This window comes from Manacus candei, unplaced genomic scaffold (genome assembly GCF_025592945.1).
Source record: "Manacus candei isolate 608988 ecotype Guabito, Panama unplaced genomic scaffold, ASM2559294v1 h1tg000046l, whole genome shotgun sequence".
Classification (NCBI taxonomy): domain Eukaryota; kingdom Metazoa; phylum Chordata; class Aves; order Passeriformes; family Pipridae; genus Manacus; species Manacus candei.
This window is the reverse complement of record NW_026138094.1, coordinates 14,302,280-14,318,046: the sequence shown is the minus strand read 5'-3', so window position 1 is coordinate 14,318,046 and position 15,767 is coordinate 14,302,280. Positions and strand designations below refer to the sequence as shown.

Sequence of the window (15,767 nt, the reverse complement as noted above, 5' to 3'; positions counted from 1 at the left end):
AGAGAAATCCTGCCTTTCTTCCCTGCTCGCTTCCCCAGCAGAGCAATCCTTACCTCTGCCGTGCTTTCCCAACAGGATGTACTGCATTAAATAGACCTCTACCTTGCTGAAGGGATCATCTGAAGCTCTGTGTTGATGGAGTCTTCCCACTCACCCCCCTTGTCTCCAGCTCCTGCTCACTTTAGAAACACAGTGGCTTGTTTTCTGCCCTCAAGAGAAGCTGAGAGTGTTGGGCATGACTGTGGGCACGGTTCTGACCCCACTCTGAGAGAAGAAAAGCCACAGGCAATTTCCAGAGGTCCTTCCTAGCCTTGTTGAATCTGTGATACATAATTGGAGTGTCTTTTTGTGGCTGGGAGATGCCTTGCCTGGTGTTTGAAATATGTTGATATTAATTACAGACTCAAATAGCAGATGCACGACAAAAATAAATATTATCGCAGTGGGAGGCTTTCCCTCCACAGAGCTGAGGGGATGCAAATATTTGTCATCTTTCTCCCAAGTCCTGATGAGGCATCCTGATGAGGGCTTTTGGGTGCTGCCTCCTCTGAGGTCTCTGGAGCTTGATCATGAGCAAAGTGTCTTTGTAAGTAGCGGGATCGTGGCTTTAGGGATGTAAAGCATTGTGGCATTGGGTTTGTGTACATGGGAAGCTTCAGCTGGTCTGTGTCCATGAATCAGGCTGTAGGATTGTGCCAGTAGAGGCAGAATGGTCACTGGAGGAGCTCTGGTATCTCTTGAGGACAAGATGTGATGAGCTCAACTGCAGCAGCTGAGGTCCAGGATTGATGCTAGACTTGTAGCAGGGACATTTGTCTCTAGAACAGACTGCTTAGGGTAAGGGATGTGTTTCCATTACTGCAGATTTAGGAAAAATGTTTGCAGGAGCAGATGTGTGTTTGGGGATCGTGGTTTGAACGCAGGATGAGTGATCTCTTAAGGTCTTCCTGGCTCCATGACCCTTGTTCATGGCACTCCAGCTGTCTCAGCACCTGGAGAACCCCAGTTTTACTGACTGTGATCTTTGTGGATGGCAGGACTGGCATTCGTGGTTATAACTTGTCTTTGTGCTGTTCCCGTGGAATAGCTGCTATCCCTGCCCTCAGCAATTGCCTTTGAATGTGTCCTCTTCATAATGAAGACTGATAACCCAGAGCTGCCTGTCAAACCTCAGCAGCTCTGTTTATATAGAGACTTGCAATTAAAAATGGATCTCATATATAATTAAAAAGGATCACGTAGGCTTTGCGCCTTGCGTTCAAGAATAAAGAGGCTGCCATCTAGGAATCCAGGCAGAAAATGGAGATGCTGACAGCCAGCTCCTACTTTTATGCTAATTGCTAATCATCAGCTTTGTTCAGTGTAATGCAGCAAGGATTGTGTTCATGTCGTGAGCCTTGTAGCCATTTCACTCCGTGGAAGTGTTGCTCAGTAGCACCCCATGGGCAAATGGGGGGATTCTGAGTGCCCAGCTGTAAGTTTGTCAGCTTGTGAAAAGCCAGAAACTTGTGGAAGGAGGAAAGGAATCACCACAGCCTGGGAATGGTGCAGATTCAGATGGCTGTGCCGCGGCTGCTTTGGCCCATGAAGGTGCAGCCGTGTATCAGTTGGTCCCTTCGTGCACTTGAGGTGCAGCAGGAAAAGGATGATGTTCAGACTTCTTTGCAATGTGTTTTTTTCTCTGGCAGCCAAATCTTTGTGAAAAGCAAGTGCTGAAACTGGCTGTAGTGTGTGTTCAAGCACCTGTGTGCTTGGAGACATTACAAGTGTGTACGTAGATGTGTGTGTGTGTATGGATTTGATTTGTCCTGTCAGATGGTTTGTGTCAGCAAAGCCCTCTTAACCTGGTCTCTCAAACACAGATTCTGTATTGTGAAGACTCCAAGGTGATGGATAGGTCTGTATCTGCTGCTTTTGAAGAACCACAGGTTGGGTTGCTCAGAGGTTTCTTGATCCCACTCTGCCGTCATTACCAAGACACGAGACATTTGGCAGGGAAAAGGAAAGGATAAAAGGGCTTTGAGGGATCAATAGCTTGGATAAGGCACAGCCTGTCTCACACTCTTCCTTTTGCTCACTCAGGTTTATAACTCTTCCCAATGGTGTCCTCCAAATCGTGGATGTGCAGGAGAGTGATGCCGGGGCTTATCACTGCGTGGCCACCAACGCCGCCCGAAAGCGCTACAGCAACGATGCCACCCTGAGCGTGGTGAAAGGTAAGGAGCTGGCAGGAACCTGCTGGGCTGGGCACAGGTCTGCCAGGTACTCACTGTATGTGGTGGCAAGCTGGGCTGAAACACCCGTGGCCATCCCTCCTGCTGGCGTGGCTCTGCACGTGGCCAGATTTGGCTAAAACTTGCAGAGAAGGCGTTTTGTGAAAGGTTTCTCTCTTTACTCTGATGGGATAAGCAGGCTGGGTTGGGAGGACTCCTTTGTGCTCTGGGGCCATTAGAAGGGCTCCCTGTTTGCACCTTAGGAAGTGCAGCATTGTTGCAACTCCAGTGGCCTTGGATGGCAAGACAAGCGAAGGCTAGTATGGACAGAGGAAGGTGTTTCTCAAGTGAGCAAGAGAAGGAGTTGGAGGCTGGAGTAGTTGGCAGGACTGTGTCTGCCCGGATTGCCTAGCACAGGCCAGAGGAGGTTGAGCACAGTTACATCTGACTTGCATGCTGTGTCCATATTGCTGGCTCTTTGCTGGTGCTGGGTAGGCTCCAGGGATCTTTGTGTGGTATTTGGGAACAGCCTCAGCTGGATTTCCTCTAGTGACACAGGCCTTTGGAGCAAGGCTCTGGGTGTGAGCTGTCCTTCGCCTCCCAGTCTGGGCCTCAGTCTCTGAGTGCATTTTTCTTTGTAAACCAAGAGTGCAGTGGGCAAGTCTGGACATGAGAACGTAGCTGAGATCATGAGTGCAGTGGGGGTCTCCAGACTCCAGCATCCTTCCCAGCACGCCTGGCTGCCTCCCCAGCATTGTATAATCCCCTTCTGCGAGTGGACAAACTCAACAGGGCTGGGAGTCTGGCTGAGCTGTCCCTTCTCTCAGGACAGTGTCCCCCTGCCACGTCTGTCCCCTGTTTGTGATGACCCCGGTGTATTTTGCTGGCAGCTTTAACCTTGAAAGCTCCAAAATCCTTCCCAGCCCCTTTTGTCTTTGTTTGGGATTGTGTTGCTTGGCATTCTGCTCCCAGTGTAATTTCACAGCGATGGCTTTGCTGTTCATCCATCAGCAGGGAGTGTAATTAACTGTGGAGCCTGAGAACACACCTCTGATCAATGGATTGTGTCGTGGAGGTAATCTGGGAGGAATCTGCAGTGAATTCGTGAGCAGTTGAAAGCTCTGTATCTAATTGCCAGCCCCTGCCAGATCCTCTGTGTGTTTAATGAAGCACAGAGCCGAGGGGAGTGCTTCCCGTGGGCAGTTCCACACTCCAGAGACAGCTCCCGTGTTGGGCACGGTTTGCCATCGATAACTGATATTGATCGAGCTGCAAAGGTGAATTCGCTGTCCTTGGCATCATAACTCGTTCTGCATAATTGCATCTTGTAGCTCTGCAATGTTTAATCTGCTTTGCAAATGGAGGCAGTGGAAGAGGTTAAATGGGAAGCGTTCCTTCTGGAGCACCAGCCGGCCCAAGCAGATTTCTGCCTGGAGTTCTCACCCAAATCTCTCTTCTGCAGCACCACACCACCCGCTGGCTGCTAAAACAAATATGCGAGGTTGAGTTTTTCACCAGATTGAGCTGATAGTGATGAAAAACATGCCTGTTAAATCTCTGGGGTTTTTTATAATTGGGGAGAAGTATCTCCAAGACAGATGGGACACTGCAGTGACCTGTGCAGGCTTCAAACTCCTCCACCAGTGACTGGCATGATATTGATCCTTTTCTGTTTCATCACTTCACCATCAGAGGCACATTTTTGGATGCCTGGACTGGCTTGAGGAGTCTTTCCTCCCTGTTCAGAAGCAGCTGATAGTAGTTAGAGTGATGTGGTCAGGCAGAAATCCTTTGCCAGTTTCGAAAAAACTAAACCAAAACAAACAAAGAATTCCAGGAAAAATAAAAACACAAAACAAACTGAAAAACAAAGAAAAAGGAACAATAGCCTGAAATTACAGCTATTTAGTGTTGCTTGAGTTGCTTGTTTGGAAATATCAGGGACCAAACTCTTATGTGTCTGCAGGCAGGAGCCACTAAACTATTTCCCTCCCTGCTGATGGCTGGGGAGTCCTTTGTGCTGAGGTAAGATGATAATCCAGCTTTTAATTCCTGCTGCACTGCCAAAGGCCCTGGAAAAGGTTTGTGCAGTGGGACCATGTGTCTCCTTACCAGCTGTCCTCTGCTTTGGTGTCCCTCTGGCAGCACTGGCAGTGCTGTGTGATGATGATCCAGTCTGTGCTCGGGGCAGATTTTGGGGTCTTGCTAGTGATGATACAAATGCTTCCAGCACTCAGGCCTGGGAACATCTCGTGTTCATGCCCCTTCCCCTGCCAGACAGGGCTGATTTGAACGGGCTGTGCATAGCAAAAGAATCTGTTTCCCTATAACTCTTCTGCCCAGTTGTCCTGTTCCCGTTCCCCCTGTTGCCGATGTGATGGCTGGGAATTGTTCCATCTCCCTTATTAAAGGCCTTTTCCCAGTAAAGGCAGCAATTAGCATGACACCTCCTTCTGTCATATCTGCACGACCTAAAACCCCCAAAAGTATTGTTTCCCTGGACAGCATGACTTCCCCCTCCTAGGGGGAATTCCAGCTGTGCTGTGTGTCCATGCTGGCCTTCCCCAGGCAGGGCAGGGAGCGGCGGTGCTGCAGATGTTTCGGCTGTGCAGACTTCATGGTGCAAATTTCCAGACCTTCCCTGGGGAAGCTGGAAGGGAAAAGAGAGCAGACGGGACAGCAGGATACAGTCACGCAGGCCTGCTGTCGAAATAGGGATAGCTTGGATTTTCCCCTTGGATCTGCACCGCTCCCCAGCGGACACAGTGCCAAACACAGCTGGTAGCTCCGTCCCTTCACCCCTCACCTGGATAGGTGATGAATGCCCAGCCTTCTCTGCCAAAAAGGGCATTAGGAGCTGCCTGTGGGATGCTTTTCCCAGGCTCTGGGTGTGCGTGCTGCTTTTCCCTGGGGTCAGCTGTGTCTTGTTTCTTGTAGCAACTTTTTCTGGAGGCAGGCTCTGGAGCCCTGCTCTGAACTTGTATATAAAGAACAAATTCCCTGTGTGTCTTGATTGTGTTCCCAGTCCCTGACATGCACATGGAAGTGTTGCCACGCTTCATAAAGCAGCTCTCAAAGAGGAGTAGCAGAAAGTCTTGGGGAACATGACGTGTGGTCTCAGTAGGTCACTTTACCTGTCACTTCACTTTTCCCCTCCGTGTCATGCACACGCTTGCTCTCTGTGTGTTTTCATGGGAATAGGGACTCCCTCTTGCTGTGTGTTTGCCCCACCACTGGCACAATGGGGCACAAATAACAGTCAGAAGCTCTGCTTCTGCTGGAACAGTAGATTTTTGCAAGGACTTTATCCCTTCTGTTTTTAAATGACACAAGGAGTGGGACTCCCCCTAACTGGCATTGCATCATCCCCATTGAATGAATACTGGGATCTTTCTTCTCCACAACAAAGCTCAATTTCACTTTCCTGCAGTTCATCCTATTAGTTGTGGTTGCACAGTGTTGGGAATCAAAAAATTCTTGTTCCTCCTTGGTTTTTAATCTCTTTGAGTATGTACAAACAGTGTGGTGTCCCCTAAATGACCTAAAGAAAGGATCTTGGCAATTTTAGAATCTAATAGAGATTCTAGGGTGAGAGAGGTACCAGACGTTCAAACAAGACCATCCATTTTGAGATCCCAACCCCACAGCTCCTTCCTGTAGATCTCAGTGTTGGTGTCTTTTCATATTTACTGGTTATTGCAGAGGAGTCGTCAAAGTATGGTTCTGGGAGCTCCTGGGTTCTACTTCCCTCTCTGTTGTCGGGCTGCAGAGGAGAATCAGTTCCTCAGCACTTTAATTTCGGTAAATAGGGATAATGTAATAAATAGCCTTGGAGTTGCCCTTTTGGAAGGGAGTCAATCTGGAGAGTGATTATGGGCATTTGTTGGCAGAGGGCTTTGAGGGGCACGTGCAGAGGGATGTGCAGACATAGACCTCAGTGTGAATGTGGGATTTCTGTTCCTCCTGCCCTCTGCACCCTATTCCTGGTCTGTGTGTGTGGGGTGGCCGTGGTTGCTGTTACGCATATGGGGAAAGACCTTTGCCTCAGACAAGGCTGGCAAGAAGCAGGATGTGCAACAGCTTTCCCCCAGTATCAACAGAACCTCTCTCAGGGGTGATGTTTGTGCAGTGCTGCTCCAAATGATCCTCTCCCTGTTCTGCAGTAATGCAGAGACAGGAGAACAGAGTGGGGCGATGGGTGGGGGTCTGGGCTGAGCCACTGAGGAGTCTTGCAGCAGCTGAGCACGTCCCCTGTGAGCTGGGATTTAGTGCCGTGTTATTAGAGATGACACTGTGAGATTGCCGTTGGCAGAACATCATTTACGCTGACAGTTGTAGCAGCTCGCTGCAGCAGTGTCCCAGGAAATGGATTTTTCAGCCAAATATGTGTATGAAATACAATAACAGGGACAGAGCTTGGAGGCAGCGAAACACCTTCAGGTTGTTTTTGTTCTTTTGGTGTTTGCATTGCAGTGGCTTGCAGGAACCAAGGGAGAGCCTTGGTGGTTCCTGCTCCAAAGGGCTGTAGGAAAACAGAGCCGTTGACTGGGCTGAGCTTTGGGGATGGAGGGGAAGGTGCTGATGAAGTGAGCAGCGCTCGCAGTTGGCCACCACCTCGCGCAAACAGACGTACTGTTACCACAAGTGGATTTTCAGTCCCTGCATGTGCGAATGACGTGCTGGATGCTGCCTTGGCGCTCAGCCTGAGCCCTAGCACCACGTGCTGGGCTTCTCTCGCGGCTTCCTGCACAGGTACCGTGCAGTCAGGGGACAGGGAAGATTGGATTTGGGTCAGTGCTGCTCTGGTGTGACCTCCCTGAGTGCTGCCGGGCATTGATCCCGTGTGTGCTGCCCTTGGTGGAGAAGGGCAGCGTTATCCAAGAGTGGAGGGATGGTCCTACCTGGACAAGGGTGGTCTTCCTTCAGCAGGAACCCATATGGCAGAGGCAGCAAGATCCTGCAATGCCGTGGGGACACAGCTATCCACAGCTGTTTGTGGGCATGGGACACTGCTTCTGGGAGGCAAGAGTCATGGGAATGTTTAGGAAGAGAAAGCACAGGGTGGGATAAGGCAGAGTCATGGGAATGTGTAGGGAGAGAAAGCACTGGTTGGAATAAGGCAGCTGCATTTTTGCTCCAAATGGTTTGCATAATCATCAAGTGATGGAGAAGGAAACATCCCAGTTCCAGCCTGGAATTGCCACGTTCCTGTTCCCTGCGCCTCGTCTGCTGGGTACAGACCTGTCACTTTTCCCCCCTCTCCTTTTAGCATCCTGTTTTTCTTTGCCCTCTGGTCTCTCACTTCACTAGCAGTTAAGCAGGGAACTGCTCTGCACTTGGCATCCCAAAAGCTCAGCCATGAGGACTCTGTTTACGTGTGTTTCACAGCTCGGGTTTCCTGGGAAGCAGGTATCTGAAGCTGTTTGCATAATGCATGTGATGGATTCTGTAAAATGCTCTTGATCCTGTCTGAGGCAGAAGGTGCTAAGCAAGCCATGGTAAGTGTGAATTCAGAGGAGATACACAGCATTTCTATCTTAATAAATAGATCATTAAAGCTAAAAGTGCCCTTTTGCCCAACAGGAGCTGTAAACTTTCACTCTGTCTCCCTTTTGCTGAGCCTGGCAGTGCTGGTGATTTCAAGCACCCATGGAACAGGGTTGGGACCACAGATTTTGGGTGAAACTTGTGAAGGGCTGGTGCAGGTGTGCATCAGGTACCCACCCAAACACACAGCTCTGCTTGGCTGGGATTTGTAGGAGGCCAGCATGGATCCCACCCCTCACATCACTGAGGGAAAGCTGCTCAGAGCTCAAGTGTCAGCAGCTTGTTCTGGGAGCCCAAGGGGGAGTTCCAGCTCAGCTGTCTGTGAAGTTTGGTGGGGCTCTGATATGCCACACTCCTGACAGCTCCAGCAGCCTGCAGTGACAGAGGGTTTGATACAAAATGCAGAGCCCTCACCTCCCATTAAGCACAACAGCTAAGCCCGAATGGCGCTGAAGTGAGTGGCAACAGACGTGTCAAGGATAATAGAGCAGAACAAGGGATGTACAGCTGGGAATAGGTGAGCTGTTTCCAGGTCCTGAGGGGAAACTGGTCTCTTCCACACGCGGCATTAGCTTGAGCTGTCAGATGTGGCCAGCTCTGCCTCCAACTCCTGAAGAGGAGGGATGGCTGCATTCAGGGGTGGTTTGTGGTCCTCTGGTGTTCTTCATCTTACTAATCCAAGTCTGCTGTGCTTTTGAGGCCTACTGGAATAAGAGCTGGTGTTTGGTAAGGCTCAGACTTAAGCAGGGTGTAAGCAGCAGGCTCCATTCAGTTGTCCTTGGAGAGCCTTTTGATGGTGGCGTTATCTTGTAGTGCATCAGCACATCTACACTACAAGGATCACACCTGGCCTCTCTTGGAGGGTGTGGGACAGGCTGTGCCTTCGTGGTGGGGCTGGAAGGGAGCTAAGAATAGAGACCATAATTAGGTCAGCAGCTTGCAGTGGGCTGTGGGACAGGAAGGTTGATGGGTTGTGGTTGGGCTCCTGATGACACTTGTTAATTATTAATCGCTGGTGTTACAGCAGCGCCTCAGTATCTCTCTGAGGTCAAGGGCTAGCGGTGCCCTGCGGCAGTGACAGCATCCAACAGCTGGAGTGAGGATGTTGGAAGTGTCTGGGGGCAGAGCAAAGCTCATGGTCCTGTTGCTTTAGACATGAGACAGACACATGGAGCAGCCTTGTCCCTGTTTCCACGACCCTCCAATGTCTTCAGGCCCGGTGGTGCTGAGGAACAGGAATGGGGTGAGTGGGCCCAGCTCGTGGGAGAGGTTGAGTCAGAAGCTGAGCTGTGCTGCTCTGAGTGCTGCCTTGGATATCTTGGATGCCAGGGATCACTCAGAACACAGCTGGGAGTTTGCCTTCAGTAGCTGAGAGATGTTCTTGCCCAACTCTGTTTCCAGTGCAGCTGAGGGGCAATGCCACAGGGATTGTGGATGAGAATGAGAAGCAGGAAGAGAGGAAGGATGGGATAAGGAAGACTCTGTGTCTTCAGGCACAACCTTAGACAGATCAGGGCTCTCTGTGGCACTCAAAAAGTGTCCGGCCGAAGGGCTTTGACAGAATCTGTGGGTATCAGTAATGATCTTTCTCCATGGAAAGCCAGCTTTTCTTCCAGACTTTTCCTAGAAAAACAGATTTGCATTGTCCTGAGTGAATGCAGATGCATCCATCTGCTTTTAGTTCTCCCTTCCAAGTTGGCAGTCTCCGTTTGCTGCCAGACTGTGTTACTGTGGGCTCCCAGTGTGTTGTGTGTTCACAGCGTAGCTTGTGGGAAGCATTCTGTGTACCTGGCACCAGGGAGACCCCACCACGAGATGCCTCCCCAAAATGTTCCTCTTTTCAAAGCTGTGCATGGTAGCAACATGAGGGGCCGCCTCTGACAGAGGGAGTGGGACAGAGCACAAGCTGTGGTCACAAGGAAAGCAGGTTGTGTCCTCCTGCACGGACCAGGGCCTCCAGCCTGATCCCTCTCTGCCTCCAGCCTGGTCCTTCTCTGCTGTCACTGGATGTACGTGAATTGCAAATGGATCTGATGTTGCAAATAAATCTGAATTGCAAATAGATCTGATGAAATAGGTGTCAGCCCCTGGGAAACATCAGCCTCAGAGCACAAGGAGGAAGTGACTGGAGTGAAATGTCTCCGGTCACTGAGGCAAGGTGAGTAAGGAGGAGTTTCAGGGGGACTTGTGAGCCAGAAGGGCCTCCTGTTGACCATGTCCCCATTTCACTTCTGTGTAAGAGGCAACAAAAAAAAAAAACCTTACAGGTTTTTTCCTTGGAAATTTCTCCTGCATCATCCTGGAAGGTGATGTGCTGGCCTAGGAAAATGACAAAGAGCTGGTGTAATGATGGTTAAAAATGACATGAAGATGTTCCCACTGAATACAAGAGGCTGGCAAGTTTATGTCCTCAGGCCCAGTTGGTGTTTACTGATTTGGACGGGTGTCTATATTTAAAGCACTGATACTGTGGCTTTTGTTAGGGATCTTCTGATGCTCTCTGGCTGTTACTTTTGCATCTTCACTTCTGTGAAAAGCTGTGTTATGAACTCTGAGCAGATGGAGTCACAGAGATGCTGAGATGTGCCCAGAGCAGCACAGTGAGTTAGTGGCAGAGACCAGGGGAGACTTTCCCTTGAACCACTGGAGCAGAGCCTGGCCCTGCTGGGAAGCTGGGACATCATCCTGGCTGGTTACCAGCCATGGGACATTCCTGCTGCACTGTGGAGGTTCCTGTTGTGGTGGTAACTTTGCAAAGCAGCCTCTTGCAGCCCTTGTTTTTCTAGACTGTTTCTGGCAGCTGCTTGGGAATGGCTGGGGCTTGCAGTGCTTTAAGGGCTCAGCTTGAGTAACATAAGCTGTCTGGGTCTTAGGGTTAGGGCAGGGAGACTGCTCTGCTGTTCTTCAGACTGGAGATAGACACTCAGGGACACTGAGGTACCTCTGCTTTTTTCTTCACTTCTCTTTCTTGCTCACCTGATCTAAGGCTCAACTCTCACTGTACACCGAGGGATTTTTTTATAAGCAGTTTGTTTACAATAAGGTCTGTGATGTGCCAAGAAATGCTTATCGATTAGTAGTTATTATCTAAAACATTATCAGTGCTGCTCCAACACTGTCTTTCAGGCAGCTCTCAGCGTCCACTGTGCCCTGAGTTTGGGTTTCCTATTCCATTTGCCACGTTCCAGCCCATGGTCCACTTCTTCTGCCTCCTGCAAACTCTCCGTGATGTATCTTTAAGCTTCCAAGGATTCTTCAACCCTTTAGCTGACTTGGGCTGTGGCAGAAACCAGGAATTCCCAATTCTCAGCAGCTCTGTGTGCAGTGGGGCTGCAGGGCCGGCGTGGCCCCTCCTGTTTATTTTGCCTGGCTCCGGCTCGGGGCGGTGCAAATGGAGGCGCTTCCAAGCGCTCTGGGGAAGCGAGCAGGAATTCGTCGTGCAGTCTGGCTGGCTCCCGTCCCTCTTGGCGTGGTGAAGAGCAGTTCCAAATGCGTGTACGCAAACAGAGAGCCAATGTTGACAGCTTTTCAGGAGCTGGAGTGGTGGGCAAAGCACACCCCGGCTGCTCTGCGGCAGAGCTAAACGAGCCCTGGACGTGCAAAACTCCGTAGCCTGAGGGACCAAGGGTTTGGGGGGTGGGGGAAGAGCACCCCTAAAAGTCCACGGCGATTCCTGGAAACCTGCCACTGCTCAGCCTCTTCCTGGGCTTCTGGTTACAGAGAGTTCAAGGTGTCAGCTTGTGGCTGAGCCAGTACATTAAAGGATTTAATTTCCGAGCTGAAATTTGTCAGCTGTATAATGAAATGGAGAGGAATGAAAGAGGGCTGCCTGATGGCCCCTCTGCCTGTCTGGACTGAGATCCATGTGCTCCCAGGGCTTCCAGACACAGGACATGGAGCTGGGCAAAATGTTGAACAGGCTGTTTCTCCAGCCAAGAGAGAAGCCATTCCTAGAGCAGCCTCTCCTGCCACACTCGTGGAGAGACCCCAGAAGCTGTGACAGGTGCTGGTCTGAGGAGTGTGCCCAGGTAGTAAATGGACACTCCTCATCCAAACTCATTAACCTGTCTCCATATCTTTTTTTAATCATAGAAGTGTATTTAATCTATTAAATTCTCCATTTTGCATGTTTATGCAAACATGAGAGGAGTGGATTTTGTGAAGTGTAGGTTGGACCATACATTTTGGGATCTATTTGCTGACTTCTTTGTTGGGGATTTTATGACAGTAGTTTGAGATACAAGTGCTGCATGTGGAGATCTCTTAATAGCACTAAGAAAGTGATTGAACTTCTGTGTTTTAATCATTTATTCATGTTTCTTTGTGTGCTGCTTTAAATGCAACAGGATACGCCACTGCACCGCTGCAGCAACAACTTAGTAAGGAGGAAGAGAGACTGTCCTCGTTCCAAAACATGAACATAAATTCTTCCCTGTTCAGCTTTTCAGTTCAATGTTTGCATTGACAAATGCATAACTGCTTACAAAATGTTTGGAAGACGTGAGGTAAAAAGACAATACAAAACTGATTTACTGTGCTCATAGGTATTATTGGACAGAAATAACCTGTTATGACAATACAGTGACACTGTGCAGCAGAAACCGAGTTCCTTTTCAGCCTCCCTTCCCAGGCGACTCCTGTGGTGACCCAGACACTCCACAACTGCCTGGAAAGGGAAAGGAAAGGAACATTTCTATGGGCAGTGCTGCTGCCACATTGCACTGGGACAAGTTCTGCTGTCCCAGTACCAAAGCATTGTCCGTGCTGGAGTTTCTGCTGTGGCACAACACCTAAAGCTCCTGCAAGGCTTGGGAATCAAAGGCTGCAGAGGAATTTTCAAGGCTGAGAACCATCAAAGAAGAACCAAGTGTTTGGTGAATTGAGTCCATAATCTTGTAACTAAAAGTCACCCCTTCAGTGTCAGGAAAACAGAACTTGGATCCAAACTGCCACAGGCACTGGTATAGCAAACGTGGAAGAAAAAGCCAAAAAAGGAAATGGTAAATTTTGGAAAGGATATGTGGTTGCAAGAGCTGTGTTTGAGGAGGAAAGGAGGCAGTGTTTGACTTGTGATACTTTGGAGAGGCCTGATTTAGGGTGTCAAAAGGGCAGCACTCAGCTTCTGTAGTCACTTATGAAAAATCCCTGGTGCCAGTCCTCTCTTGGCTGCTTTGCTTTCCTGTTTGCAAAGCTGTGCCTTGCTGTGTTTGGGTGAGAACGGTTCAAAAAGAAGAAATGCCTGTTGCTAAGGGTGCTCAGGTGTGAGATCTGATGTTATTTATATTGCCCCCAGAGCAGATATTCTGTAGTGTTCAGATACAGTTGGGCAAGTGTCTTGCCTAGAGATTTTATTTGCTAATTATATCCTGTCCTGGGTCTAGTCCAGAAGTAGAAATAAATTACAAATAAATTTCCAGGACAGTGTAAAGGGAGGAGGAAGGCAGGTCTGGAGGATGTTTTTTCTCCTCCATAGCTGCTGTCAGCTTTCTTCCTGAACAGTCTAGGAGGTCTGTGAGTTATCCCAGAAAAGGGAGAGAGCTCAGGAGTGGGAGTAGGACACGCTCTGCAAACACAGCACCCGCATTTTTGAAGGTGTGTGCTTTGCAATGGGTAATTTGCCCCTTTATTGTCTGCAGAGTAACAGCAGTGACAGCATTGACTTTCTCTAATGAACAGCTGCTCAGTGCTAGGATCTATTCCCGGAGGAGGCTCGCAGGGCTGAATAAGGTTTCATGCTCCTCCTCCAGAGAGGGTGAGAAAGTTCGTGGAACAGAGGTTGTTGCTTGATTGTTGGATATCTCCAAATCTTGACCTGCTGACAGCTGAGAGCTGAATGTGTCGCCATGCAAGTCGTGTTTGACCTTCCAGCACTTTTACGGAGGCAGGGTGTTTATGGAGTCGGGAGAGAGGTGTTAGTTCCCAACCAAGAAGTCATCCTCTTGTCACTGCAAACGACCATCACAAATTGGCTGAACAAAAAGCATTTTCCTCCTGTTGCACTGCCTGAATTCTTCGCTGATGCTCTGCACTAACGAGAGCAGGGAGGCGGGAGAGGATCGCTCTTGAATTATGGATGCATTAGAGGCAGAGCCAAGTTATGAACTCTTGGAGTTGGAAATCACTGATGTATGTTATAACTTAAGCCATGACCTCAAATAAACATTCTGAGCTTTGTCCCAAGCAGCTCCCTGTTGACATCCCTGCTCATCGTTCGCCTTCGCTGTGAAACGACGCAGCTTGGATTTGTGGAGGTCAGGCAGGAGGTCTGTGTGCTGAGAATCTGTCTGGCTCACTCACTTGCTGTCTCCAGGTTCCCTGTGCTCCCCTCCCCACCTCATTTTGCTTTTATAACACATGATCATAAATGATGTGTTGTATTTCCTCTGTGCCTGCCCTGAGCCCAGCTCCAGGCACTGAGAGATGCCTGTGAGAGCAAGGGTACAACGAATGGAGCACCCAAATTTGGCCTGACTCTCCTATCTCATGACAGGCAACTGAGAAGTCCTCTGTGGTGAGTCGCTCAGAAACAGTAAAACTGAGGAGAATATTTTGAAATATTTCTGCAGGTGATCAGTGAGTCTCTTGTTCTGTGGTAGCACCTTTGGTGTCTCCCTGTGCAGTCACAAGCGTGTGCACAGGTTAACAAACTGTGCAGGAAAAGAGCCGCATTCTCCAACTTTCAGTGCCCAGAGGATTTCCCTCAGTCCTATGCAACAGTCCCAGTCACCCCAGAGCCATTCCTGGCACCCCATAGGTGGGCTTTTTTCAGTAAAAGAGTGTAAAATCGATCCACCCGATTCAGAAGGGCAAAAAGTCCACAAAGGCCATCAGTGATGGTGAGTTTTGATGTGAATCCATGGGCTCTGCCTTGGGCTGTGCAAAGCTTTTGCCTGGAGCAGCTCTGCCGCTTGGAGAGGCAAAACAAAGCTGGGAGAGGGGGGAGAGATCTCAAAGCCCAAGTTTTAAATAGCAGCACTGTGAAAGCTTTTAATACCCCAGAGCGGCCAGCACGGCGCAGGTGCATTCAGTGACCTGTTTTGTTCAGGCAGTGAAAGATGGCTTGGAAACTGCAGCTCTTTTTTTCCTTTGGTTCTGACAATATTCCCTCTTGACCTGAAATGGTCTTAACGGCAGTGGAGACAAAAAACCTCACGTTGGTTTTACTCTTTGCTGCGTGTTGGAATCCCCTGTGTGGAGGTTTTCCGGGTCAGCTTGGTGCTGTTCTTGGGAACTCCTCAAACCAAATGAAACCCTGTTTGTGCCAGTGAACCTGTGGTCCGTTATGTCCAATGGATGGCAAGGGAAAAATGCGCTCCAAAGGGGTTCAGTTTAAAGAGGAGCTTGGCTTGTGGACTTGCTCTGAGAGACCCACGGTGGAATACAAAGCTGGAGAGAGATGTGTTTGTGTGTGCAACCTGTGTAAGGGGCATTCATCCATGCACACGCCCAGGAATGCACTGGGAAAGCAAGCAGAACTGTTTGGGTTTATAATATAATTTCAGTAATAATCAGATGTGAGGTCTGGACTAATATGTTTTCCCAATAGCTTTTCAAGGCTGAAACTGTGGTAAAATCCCTCTTCTGGTGACTGGCAGCACTACCAGGCAGCTGAGGGACCAAGTGGTACAGGACAAGTGCCTTCAGGTGAAGTTTCTACAACCTGTAAGTGCTTTTGCCAGTCAGCACCTGGGGCTGTGCACCTGAATGCAACAGATGAGTGTTAAAGTCAGGTTTGAGGAGCTTTCTCTCTTCCTCTGCCCTAAGCTCGGTAGAGAAAGCTGCTTGGAAATCTGGCAGGGAATATATTGCCATCTGGCTGGTGTTATTTTTTCACTCTAGATTTATTTTTTTCCCCCAGCACTGCAGAAAAAGACAGCTTTGTGCACACAGACGTGTTTCAGCCATGTCCTGCCCAGCAGGTACGCGGCAGCCGGTGGTGTTGGGTAAAGAATCTCACTCCCGTGGTAGGCTGAAGTCCTGCCATGTATATTCCTGCTTCCAGGATGT

At 49.4% G+C, this 15,767-nt stretch overlaps 1 protein-coding gene across 3 annotated transcripts in view; it reads left to right on the top strand.

The window, feature by feature from the left end:
- IGDCC4 (immunoglobulin superfamily DCC subclass member 4) overlaps positions 1-15,767 on the top strand; it is a 91,327-nt gene that overhangs the window by 40,677 nt on the left and 34,883 nt on the right. For 2 of the 3 annotated variants that reach the window (XM_051796535.1, XM_051796536.1), the window contains exon 4: positions 2,083-2,216. In XM_051796535.1, coding sequence (XP_051652495.1) covers positions 2,083-2,216 — 134 coding nt within the window. Of the gene's footprint in view, positions 1-75; positions 587-2,082; positions 2,217-15,767 lie in introns of all 3 variants that reach the window. The other variant, XM_051796538.1, reaches the window with a different exon arrangement.